Source organism: Perca fluviatilis, chromosome 12 (genome assembly GCF_010015445.1).
Source record: "Perca fluviatilis chromosome 12, GENO_Pfluv_1.0, whole genome shotgun sequence".
NCBI classification, from domain to species: domain Eukaryota; kingdom Metazoa; phylum Chordata; class Actinopteri; order Perciformes; family Percidae; genus Perca; species Perca fluviatilis.
The window spans coordinates 30,155,392-30,168,038 of NC_053123.1; the positions used below are offsets into that span (position 1 = coordinate 30,155,392).

Sequence of the window (12,647 nt, forward strand, 5' to 3'; positions counted from 1 at the left end):
AATGCTGCTGTAAAAAATAGTGGAGCAATATCAGAAAGGAATTTCTCAGAGAAAAATTGCAAAGAGTTTGAAGTTATCATTATCTACAGTGCATACTATCTTCCAAAGATTCAGAGAATCTGGAACAATCTCTGTGCGTAAGGGTCAAGGCCGGAAAACCATACTGGATGCCCGTGATCTTCGGGCCCTCAGACGGCACTGCATCACATACAGGAATGATACTGTAATGGAAATCACAACATGGGCTCAGGAATACTTCCAGAAAACATTGTCGGTGAACACAATCCACCGTGCCATTCGCCATTGCCGACTCTAAAAAGAAGAGGGGATGCCACACAGTGGTAAACATGGCCTTGTCCCAACTTTTTTGAGATGTGTTGATGCCATGAAATTTAAAATCAGCTTATTTTTCCCTTAAAGTGATACATTTTCTCAGTTTAAACATTTGACATGTCCTCTATGTTGTATTCTGAATAAAATATTGAAATTTGACACTTCCACATCATTGCATTCTGTTTTTATTCACAATTATACAGGGTCACAACTTTTTTGGAATCGGGTTTGTACTAGATATCAGGATATTTTAAGATCAATTAATTTACAAGATGTATTTTTTATTTCCTAAAGTCTTCATGTCACTCATTGTGTATAAAAACAGAGTAGAGTTTGCATATTCCTCTAATTACCTCTTTAATTAACTCACAAATACTCCCTGGTAATTTCATGTGTATCAAGTATCTGCATTATCATAAGCGTGTGTGTGTGTCATCTCTGATGGGATGTTTATGATTCACCATGTGTAATTCATATTAATGTGATATTTACATTGACAGACACACTGATCTAATCAGTGTGAGATTTACTGTACACTGAGGAAAAGACGCAGGATGAAACAAGTGATGACAATTAATTAATGTTTGCGTGCAATTATAATAACTGCAGTGGCAGTTAATATCTGAAAGGCAAAGCAGTCTGCACGCCAAAATTACACTGTCAAATTAGAAAATAGCAGCTCTAAAGGAGATAAAGAGGACCAATCAGAATACCTTAGCTCAGTGGGTTTGCCTCATTTAGACGACTTGTAGTCAGTGTTGTAGGACAACTTTGAGTTAGGGCTGCATCTAGGCTAAAGATTATTTTCTTTGTCAAATTAATCTGTAGATTATTTAACGATTAGTTGTTTGGTCTATAAAATGTCAGAGAATTGTAAAAAATGTGGATCAGTGTTTTCCAAAAGCCAAAGATGATGTCCTCAGATGTCTTGTTTTGTCCACAACTCAAAAGATATTCAGTTTGCTGTCACAGAGGAGTGAAAAAACTAGAACATATTCACATTTAAGAAGCTGCAATCAGAGAATTTTCATTTTTTTTTCTTTTAATTTCTATTCTTCTATATGTAGGTAAGGGAATGCAATTTAAAGAAGGAGATGGTATTTACACGCTTTAGGGTAGATTCTTCGTATTATGCTGTGATTACCGATTCATCTGTGGATTATTTTCTCGAGTCATTGATTAGTTGTTTGATCTCTCTAAAATGTCAGAAAATGGTGAACAATGGGGATCAGTGAAGGCCAAAGGCCAAGACGGCGTCCTCAAATGTTGTGTTTTTTCCACAACTCAAAGATATTCAGTTCACTGTCACAGAGGAGAGAAGAAACTAGAAAATATTCACATTTAACAAGCTGGAATCAGAGAATTCTTACTTCTTTTTCATAAATAATCACTCAAACCAATGAATCGATTATCAAAATAGTTGGCGATTACTTTACAGTAATAGTTGACAACTAATCAATTCATCTTTGCAGCTCTACTTTGAATGCTAACATCCATTAAGAGAACTGTGAGCAGTTATCCATATAGTTTCGCTAGTCGCTAGTCCACATAGCATTCAGGGATGGGAGGAAAACGTGCTCTGGTTTAATGGCATTTCTTTAAATCAGAATTGTCTTGGCGGTGCTAAGCACCGGAGAAAAGCAGCGGTGCCACTGCAAAATAGGCTCGGAAGAAACTTGTTTTGGTGTAGTTGTTTTAGTCGTGCGACAGAAAACTCAGATAGGACAGATAGTCTAGCTAGCTGTCTGGATTTACCCTGCAGAGATCTGAGGAGCAGTTAACCATAGTCCTCACAAATCCACCGGAGTTTAAAATGCCAACACATAGGAAGCCAGATATCGGGCCTAAATGAGTGAAATCCAGTGGAGTGGAATGTCAAGGATAGAGACTATTATCCATATAAACTCACCTGTGTCGGGTCCTTGCTCCGTGTCCTTCTTCTTGTCGCTGATGTCTTTGTGCGACACAAGGAACAGAACCACCTCCCCCTTTTCATTCTTAATGGGTACGATGTCCAGAAGACACCAGAACTGTGTTCCTGGAGAGAGACAACACAAAGGCAAACATGCACGGTCAATGTCAATGTCAATCTTTTCCACCCACATGTACTCAGGCTGCACAATTAATCGCAATTTTATTGAAATCACAATGTGGACTATAGTGCAATATCCATATTGAAGGGGGGGTTACTGTATACGTTTAATATTCACTGTGGAGCAGATAAAACATGTCATGGAGCATTATAACATGAAACACCATCCAAACCGCTCTATATTCTTATGCAAGGATCAGAACATAGGTTTAATAAGCATGGAACCCTGAATCTGTGATATGAAACATTATTCCAGCATTTATCTTATGAAATAACAGTAAATATAATAATAAAAAGAGGAATAACATTTTTTTCAAATAAGAGGTGTAATTTAAGGAAAATAAGAAATATTGAACATAGGATTACTCAAGGTCTTCACAATTAGCTAATCGTATTCTTTCAAATCCCGATTTGGATTTAACAATGATTAATTGCTCAGTCCTAGGCCCCTGTTTTTTTTTTTCAATGAAATGAAATGAGAATGACACAAAACTGATCATTCCCTCTAATATCGTGAATCATATTGCAATTGCAATATCAGTCAAAAATAATTGCAATTATATATTTTCCTCATATCGTGCAGCCCTAATATGTACATTCAAATATAGTGTACTACTATATTAACTGGCAGAGTAACAGCTTAACACCAACTGTCCAATCGCAGCCCACCAAACAAAGTTAGGCACGTTGGTATGAAGCTTTGGAGTCGACATGTTGCAGCAGTGTCTTAGTATTCAAATATTAGAAACAAAACATATCTAAAGTACCAAAAGTAAAAGTACTCATCATGCAAAATGGCCAATTTCAGACTAATCTATACCATATTATTGGATTATAATTATTGAAGCATTAATGTGTTCATCACTTTAATGTTGCAGCTGGCAAAAGGTGGAGCTCATTTTAACCACTTCATCTGCTGGGTGGCTTATGAATTTCCTCCCGGGGATCAAGAAAATTCCATCCTCATCTATAACATTGAATCAGGATTTATTTGTTGATTATATCTTGTGTTAGTAATCTGAATCTGCAAAGTAATTCATGAAATAAATGTAGTGCAGTCCAAAGTACAAAATGCGCTTCTGAAATGTAGTGCAGTAGAAGTATAATGTAGCAGAAAATGAAACAAAAATTGTACTTAGGTATTATGTACTTAGCTACTGATTGTAAGACTGACACTGTGGAAAAATATACAGGTATATGTGAGTGAGCCAGTGAGAGTTAACAAGGAATCCAGGTTGAGCCTGTATGTTTAAATCCCTGTGATGAACACATACTGGCTAAAGGTACAGATTAGGCCCTCTGAACACACATAGACTTTAAATTAGGTGCTTAGAGAAAGATAGTGCAGTAAAAGTGAAACAGTGAAAAGAAATGTTAAGGACGGACTGACTTTGTTTTCACAAGTTCACTCATTACCCGGCTCACTATCCCATGGTTTGTACATCATTCATGAAAAGAAAGGATTTGCCTCGACCGGTTGAGAGGATATTATATTCCCAGAACGTTCCCATATGTGGCCGTACCTTCATTACATTCAGGGGTTAGCGTCGCCTGCCTGCAGCTACAGCGTGATTGTGTTCAAAGTTGCCTTTCAGCCTGGATGAGAAGCGGCTTTTTTCTGTGCTATCTATAATTTCAGAATTCACCTGATCCCCCATGGGAGCACATGCAGTGTGGAGAGAGCAGGAAGTATAGATTCCCTTTAAAGCTCCACAAGTTGGGCGCCTGGTAAGCTCCCCTGGTAGAGCGGGCACCCATATATAGAGGTTTACTCCTTGACGCAGCGGCCGCGGATTCCACTCCGACCTGCGGCCCTTTGCTGCATGTCATTCCCCTTTTCTCTCCCCTTTCAAGTCTAAGCCGTCCTATACAAATAAAGGCCTAAAATGCCCCCCAAAAAATAAAAATAAAAAGCTCCACAAGTCTGTGCCTCAACTGTAGGCTAGGATACCACAGACAACACGTACACCGTTGATATATGGGATTCTTCTGGCTGCCTTGCAAATGGAGATTTCATTTCTTACCACCGCAGAACATGCATCTTTCAAGCCATCCGTCTTCGTGATGACATTTCTAAGAGGAGTCTAGCAGATGTGTAGACTCTGAATGAAATCAGGGGCGGTGTTGTTTCCTTAAGTTGGTAAAAAGGTACGACACAAAATGACGGGGGTCATCAAAAGTTTGTTAAATCAACAGATTTCAAAGAGTAATTTAACAGTAGGCTGAAAGCAGCGTTTCACTCTCTGGCTGAAAGCAGCGGTGGGATGTAATCCAGTACATTAACTCAAGCACGATGTTGTAGTGTTGACTATTGGTGCTTTCACGATATTGTAGTGTTGACTATTGTTGCCTTCACAAAATATTTACACAATGAGATTTTTGATAAATAATCATCAGTAATGTGGATATAATGACTAAGTGGGTAAAGGCGAATAATAGAACAGTTACAACAGTCTGGTAAGTTCACTTTACTGTAATGCAGCCTTTAAAACCAGGAAAAGACAAACACTTATGCCATATTACGATATAACGATATCCAAAATCTAAGACGATATCTAGTCTCATATCACGATATCGATATAATATCGATATATCGCCCAGCTGTAGGTACTCCCATATTACTGTTACTGTTACTTTATACTTCTACTCCACTAAATCCCAGAGGCAAATATTTCACTTTCTCTGTAACTCTGGCAAAGTGCAACACATCTTTATAAATCACAACATCAAATGTTACTTAAGTAAAAGTATGTAAGTATTAGTGCTGTCACTTAAAGGCGTTATTAACGGCATTAACGCAAATCCATTTTAACGGCGTCATTTGCCAAAATGGATGGCAATAAGATTCTGAATGGAAAGTTTACTTTCAAAAAGTTGCCAAATGGTTTCATTGACAAGACCAAATTGATGTGTGTGTTTTGTCGTTGTGAACTGAGCTATCATCGCAGCACGTCCCGTCTGAAATACCACTTGATGGCCAAGCACACAGCTGATGCCAATTCTCCGCCCCCCCTCATCAAAGCCAGGCGACAAAAGCACAAAGCAAGCTGATCCACTTTTCCATGTTGATAAGAGCATTAAAATGAGAAAAAATAATGGGACAAAAAGGAATCAAGGGACATTTAGAATAGATAAAAATATGTGATTAATTGTGATTAATTGCGAGTTAACTATGACATTAATGCGATTAATCGCGATTAAATATTTTAATCGTTTGACAGCACTAGTAACTATCATCAGGAAAAAGTACCCAATGTACACAATGCAGTAAATCTTAATTTTAGAAAACAGGAAACAATCCAAACTGTTCTGCCAAGTGTTTAATGGTCTAATCATTTCAGCTGGACTTGTAGGCCTGTATATTGTTGGCTAGTTTAATTTATAATAAAACATCATATTTTATAAACTACATGTGCTTTGTGTGCAAAAACCTAATTTGTAAAGAAACTAAAGCTGTCAGGTGAATGTAGTGGAGTAAAAAGTACAATATTTCTCTGAAATGTAACGGAGTAGAAGTAGAAAGTGGCATGAAAAGAAAAGACCTCAACATTTGTACTTAAGTACTTGAGTAAATGTACTTAGTTACATTCCACCAGTGGTATTTTAATAATTTTACTCTAATATCATTTAGATTATTCTGAAATGGGTCATTCTGCAAATATGTGTTCATGGTAATGAAGGAACATTGATTTTTATAGTTGTTGGACAACAATGGAGCTCTATGGCACACAGGAAGAAGATTTAACCGCCTTTGATATGCTCACAGAATACGTGTTTTCTTTATCAGTTCATTGCTGGTTTTGGTCTTTTCATGGGATTTGCTGACTTAAGAAAAGTAACCCCCTGCTGCTGCTGCTGCTACTACATGCATGCATGAAATCAGGCCAAAACCAGCTGTTTTGGTTTTCTGTTACTCACCTGTAATCCGTGACTTTGTGTGCTGCATGTGGCACACTGCATACTGTCTTTCTGCATCTCCGGGACTAATTCCCTACAGGGGGATCATGCATGTAAATAATGCATTTGCACAAGCGAGAGGTCAGGCTCAATAAAAACATCAGCCATATTGAGGCTGGATTTGTCCCTGTTTGACTGGAACACGATGGTAAACAATCCCAGTACTGTAACAGCATGTGCTGTCCTCTTTTCTGCCTCCCCATGCATAATTATAAGCAATTATACAGACATCATATTGACTATTTATTAAATTATTATTATCTTTAGGTAAGGTATTCAATGGATTTGCTTTTTTGGCATGAACAAAAATACATATATTATATATATATATTTTTTTTTTTTTTTTTTTTTTTATTTTTTTTTTTTTTGTTTTTTTTTTTTTTTTTTTTTTTAATTTTTTTTTTATTTAATAAATAATTATTATTTTTTTTTTTTTTTTTTTTTTAAAAAAAATTTTTTTTTTTTTTTTTTTTTTTAAGGGAGGGCAAAGGGAAAGGGGAGGGGAAAAAAAAAACAAACTTTTTTTTTTTTTTCTCTACGACAATATTCTATAAAAATAAACAAAAATGACCCCTGGAGGTCCGCAAGTAGATTTGGTACAAATATCATGGTTTTAATTTCAAATTCAAAACGATGTTTTTCTAACTGTCTGCAAGCGACTCCAAACCCTAATAGTGAAGAGCACAGATGTGTTATTTTTAAGTTTTAACGAACTATAGGGGTGAAACCGCGACATTCTCTCCGGTTTACATCACAAATGATCAGCGTGATATTTGAAGGAAATAAAAGTGAGAAACCCTGCTCTATGGCTCTATGGATGGCAATGCTGACGACTTTAGTGATCCTAGGACCTTTTATCATGACTTCTTTTTTATTTTTTTGAAATGTTTATTCCCAGTCATCCCTGTTTATTTGTTTGGCCTGTAAATCATATTTATGTGAATATGTTATGGGCATGCACTAAAATGCAATTTTCAAATTGTGCCCCAGGCGTTTAATCTAGCGCAATTGTCAGGTAATTCTTTTTTTTTTTTCTGTACCTTTTTAATTTTGTTATTTTTGTTTATAGATTTGAATTCCCAGTAATTCCAGTTAATGTATTGGCCTGTAAATCATATTTGTATGAATATATTATGAATTTGTATGCATTAAAATTAAATTTTAAAATTGTGCCCCAGGCGAGAAGCATGGTGATCTGAGAGAAAGAGCTGGATATGAATGTGTTCATTCTTTCCATTGCTCCCCTGTGGAACAGCTTAAACGCTAATGTGAGCTCACGAGCTGATAAAACACATAAAACACTTCTAACTTGTCATTTGTGTGTTTGTGAGAGAAAAGCTTTGCTAACCCTGTGTTTCTTTTGGTCATACGCTTATACTGTATCTCTGTTTAACAGTTTAGGTTTTGCTCAGTGTTCTTAAGACAAAGAAAAACATAATAACAAGCATCCAAACAGGAGCATGGATGGGGGGGGCTCCTTAACTTACAACTTCGGAAATGACTCACATGCATTATGAAACTTTCTGTGTCTGTCAGGAAAAACGATATGAGATGCAAATCCTCAGTTATTGGCCCAATAAAACAACTGGAGGGTTCATTCATAGTTTAGATTTAAAGGTCCCATGGCATGAAAATTTCACTTTATGAGTTTTTTTTAACATTAATATGAGTTCCCCCAGCCTGCCTATGGTCCCCCAGTGGCTAGAAATGGTGATAGGTGTAAACCGAGCCCTGGGTATCCTGCTCTGCCTTTGAGAAAATGAAAGCTCAGATGGGCCAATCAGGAATCTTCTCCTTATGAGGTCATAAGGAGCAAGGTTACCTCCCCTTTCTCTGCTTTGCCCACCCAGAGAATTTGGCCCGCCCATGAGAGAGAGAGAGACATCATGGCTTGCAAACAAGCGAAGCATGGCAGTTGGTCAAGGCCAACCCCCCCCCCCCCTCCCCCTCTCTCCTCCTCAATAGTATTTAAAGCTACAGACACAGAAATGGCACATCCTAAGGAAAGCTCATTGTGGGACTGGCTCTAGTGGCTGTAATTCTGCACCAAGGCTGAATTTCGGGAAAGAGACTTCAGATACAGTATTAGGGGACCACTAAGGTCTTTATAAAAGAGACTTCAGATACAGTATTAGGGGACCACTAAGGTCTATATAAAAGAGACTTCAGATACAGTATTAGGGGACCACTAAGGTCTATATAAAAGAGACTTCAGATACAGTATTAGGGGACCACTAAGGCCTATATAAAAGAGACTTCAGATACAGTATTAGGGGACCACTAAGGTCTATATAAAAGAGACTTCAGATACAGTATTAGGGGACCACTAAGGTCTATATAAAAGAGACTTCAGATACAGTATTAGGGGACCACTAAGGCCTATATAAAAGAGACTTCAGATACAGTATTAGGGGACCACTAAGGTCTATATAAAAGAGACTTCAGATACAGTATTAGGGGACCACTAAGGTCTATATAAAAGCATCCAAAATTTAGGATGTCATAGGACCTTTAAACCCTGCGGCCTGAGCAGCCACACTGTCATGGTTTTATGTTTCTGTATATGTTCTGTTTCCTGTTTTATTTTGAAGTCTCTGGTTTTCTGTCTGGTCTGGTCTAGTTTTACTTCCTGTCTTTAGTTTTCCCGCCCTTGTGATTGTCTCATGTGTTTCACCTGTTGTATCACCTGTGCCTTGTTTGCTCGTTACCTCCTGTATTTAGTCTCTGTCTTTCCCTTGTCTGTTGTCAGGTCATTGTATTATGTTTTGAGTGGCTGTGTGGTTTGTCTTGCAGTTTTTGGCGCCTGTTACCTGTGATTCCTGTTTTGTATTTTACTTATTCTGGATTACTCTGCCTGATGTTTGCAGGATTCCTTTTTGTTTGGTATCGACTTTATTTTTGCTTATTAAATCCTCAAACTCTACGTTCCTCGTCTGTCTCTGCATTTGGGTCCTACATTTCCTGTATCTCGTGACACACACAGGCAAATGGACCGATGCGTTCTTTGTCCACGGCACAGAAAGTGTTAGGGTGTATGCGAGTCATTTCTGAAGTTGTAAGTTAAGAAGCCCACATCCATGCTCCTGTTTGGATGCTTGTTTTTAAGTTTTTCTTTGTCTAAAGACCACTGAGCGAAACCAAAACCGTTAAACAGAGATATAAGCCTATAACAAAAAGTAACACAGGGTTAGAAAAGCCTTTCTCTTACAAACACACACAAATGACAAATTAGAAGTGTTTCATGTTTTTTATCAGCTCTCCGTGAGCTCACATTAGCATTTAAGCTGGGGAGCAATGAAAAGAATAAACACGTTTTATATACCAACACCTGGGGCACAATTTAAAAATTGGATACATAGTGCATACACACTCTAAGATATTCATACAAATGAGTTACAGGCCAATAAATTAACAGGAATGACTGGGAATCCAATTTTTTACACATTGTGTAAGACGTGGGATGTACCCTGTCTTACACAATGTGTTTTTATCAGCCGAATAAAGAGCAAAATCCGCTGCTTGTGTGAGTAACTTTACATCCCGGTACGAAACACACACACTCTCACACTTCAACAAAACGTCGCTTAGAAACTCGGAAGTGAGTAGTCTTTCTAATAACATATTTTCTTCGTCTTATACTTCAGCAGTTATAAGACAAACTGAGACTTCCTTGACTTGGAAAATGTGCATTAACCGGATGTGACATGGACCACTAATGGACACGGTAAGTTGCAAATATAAAGAATCACGAATTCCTGGTGCAGTCTCACCTTCCTTCTTGTAGAAAACCAACTCGGTCTTGAACTCCTTCCTCTCATCCAGGGCTCCTTGGATCTGGGCCGTGGACTTGTCGCTCGTTTCGGGGCCGTACAGGAAGTGGCAAGCGCAGCTCTTCTGCATGAGCTCGGCGCGGGCGTAGCCGGTGAGCTCACAGAAACCGTCGGAGCAGTAGACGATGGGGTAGAGCGACTGCACCTGGGCGTTCCCCAGAACAAAGTTGCTGTCTGTGGAGAGAGAGTGGAGGAAGGAGAGAGTGATCAATACGGTTGGTGTAAAAGGCAAACCACTGAAATGATTAGCAGAATTCACTTGAGAATTCAGCTCCGGAACATCTGATTTGTGACTTGTACCGGACCTGCATGAGCTCTGAAGAATGGACAGCACGACCACTGATCACGTATCACCGCTGTCGGGCAGAAACCTTGTAACTCCATATTTGGCCATTTGAATTCTTTTCATAAATCAGTGCCATTGGTCACCCTTTATGTTCGTACGTGGGTTTTTACAAATATTTAAACAGTGACCAGGCGATTTCATCTGACTTTGTCGAAGGTAAATATATCGATATAATGTTTTCAAATTTGCCTTTTTTCATATCCTGCAAAGCAATGGTTTTGGCCACGATATGCATGTGCAAAACTGTTATCGTTTCTATTTCTAGTCAAAGTATCTTGGATCTTCATTTAGAATTCTGTTTTTACCAAAATCGAAAAGTTAGCGAGATCTTTACAGGCCTGCCCAGAGAAAACACATGGGGATAACTCACAGAACTTCAAAGACGTTTTCAGTTTTACTGTGGTAGTCGGACTAGTATTGAATTTTTAAAAAAGTTATCCAATCTCAATCTTTAAACACTCAAAGCAAGACTCGCGCCATATTTGTATTCTGCGTTGCTGAAAGAAGCCGCTGCGTTCGTTTCCATGAAAACATTCAAACATGAAAGCTGCCTCATTGTGAAAGAGGAGACAGATTGCCGCAAGCAGAGCTGCTGGTTCCCAGAGCGAGGAGATCGGTAACAAGAATTGATCGGGTGAAGCAAACGCTGTCAAGATTCATCACAGAACCTTAAGAGGTTTCATTAATTGGGTGCGGCCAATAGCACATCCGCCCTCCCTCAAGTAACAATCTTGTGTACGGGCGGGAACATGATCCTCTGTTTGCTCGCTTTACAAACACAGCTACGCTCTCGGGCTTTTGATTGGTGATCAGCAGAAGAGAGATGGAGGTGTGTGTGTGTGTCAATACCAAGTGGAAATGTTTGCCAGTGCATATTCAGTTAATGGCCCCGAGCTTGTAGATCGGTGGACTCTTTAAAATGGACTATTTATTACTTTGTGCCGAGGCGTTCTCATTGATCCATCAATTCTGACGACCCTCTAGACCCCCTTATTAAATATTTCATGGCCCAACGCTGATGTGTGAGGGGTGTGTGTGCGTGTGTGTGTTTCTGGGTTTCATTGCCTGTGTTGCTTTGAGTCATTTTGAGAGACGGCTTTAAAACAAAGTGTTGAAACGAGGAGTAAAAGCTTATGAAATCAGAGAGAAAGAAACATAAGGAGGGAAGGATACATGTTTCTGTGAGAGAAGAGGATGTGCATGTATTCATCAACGTGCGTCTTTCGGTGCAGGAGTTTACTCAGGTTGCACGTAGGGCTTTGCAATTAAACCAATTTTGATGGCGATTTTGGCTCCTGATGATCACAAAAGCAATGTAATCGAGAAAAACAATGACTTTGCACATTCCGTTTTGCAAGTAAACTCTTATTTTGTCTCGTGTTCTGAATGACACGTGCACTTTCGCCCCTCACGAAGGCTGAACTCACTCAGCCAACATTTAAATATATATTTTTTTATATTTCTTTATTTTTAGGGGAAAAGTATTAGGCTTAATTATTAGCTTATTAAAGCTCAAGGTGTTTCATCTGTGGATTTGTTTGGAACTGTTTTTACTGGGTTTTTTAGCTTCTATAAATGCAACATCTTTCCAAAAATCAATGAATAATCGTGTTAAATTTTCAATATTGACCAAAATAATAATTGTGATTATGATTTTTTCCCCCCACAATCGAGCAGCCCTAGTTGCACGTTGTAGTATTCCGACTAGCAGCAACAATCCATCTCATTGGCTAATTACTCCCATGTCGGACAGGTGCACACTTTCTTTTTATTGTCTATCGCGGGACGGCAGAGATAACCGGTGAAGCCAACAAAAACACCACCAAGTGAAGACCACCTTCCGTTAGAATCTCTACTGGCTGTCATGCTTCCTGTCTCTATCCCTCCTGGGGGAATCAACCGTGATGTCATCCGGCGCACTGTGCTTGGATATGTAACCAGGCATGGGACACAAGGCTCAGAGGCCAAAAGCTCCACCCGACAGTAATTAGTAACAACAACAGAGGTAATGTACCGTTTACCCAGGATAATACACGTATTTTGTCTCCAGCAGTGTTTGCCTCTGGAAGTCAGTGATTTAACTGCATTT

The 12,647-nt window shown here is 38.7% G+C and overlaps 1 protein-coding gene and 1 long non-coding RNA gene across 3 annotated transcripts in view; one reads left to right on the forward strand and one right to left on the reverse strand.

Annotated features, from left to right (window-relative positions):
* Nucleotides 1-12,647, reverse strand: part of kcnh3 (potassium voltage-gated channel, subfamily H (eag-related), member 3) — a 177,619-nt gene that overhangs the window by 53,480 nt on the left and 111,492 nt on the right. For both annotated transcript variants that reach the window (XM_039818142.1, XM_039818143.1), the window contains exons 2-3: nucleotides 10,153-10,386; nucleotides 2,243-2,371 (exon numbers count right to left, since the gene is read on the reverse strand). In XM_039818142.1, the coding sequence (XP_039674076.1) occupies nucleotides 2,243-2,371; nucleotides 10,153-10,386 (363 nt within the window). The remainder of the gene's footprint in view (nucleotides 1-2,242; nucleotides 2,372-10,152; nucleotides 10,387-12,647) is intronic.
* LOC120569931 lies at nucleotides 9,341-10,299 on the forward strand. Its single transcript, XR_005640993.1, has 3 exons — nucleotides 9,341-9,437; nucleotides 10,027-10,106; nucleotides 10,205-10,299. It is a non-coding gene; the product is annotated as an uncharacterized LOC120569931 (long non-coding RNA).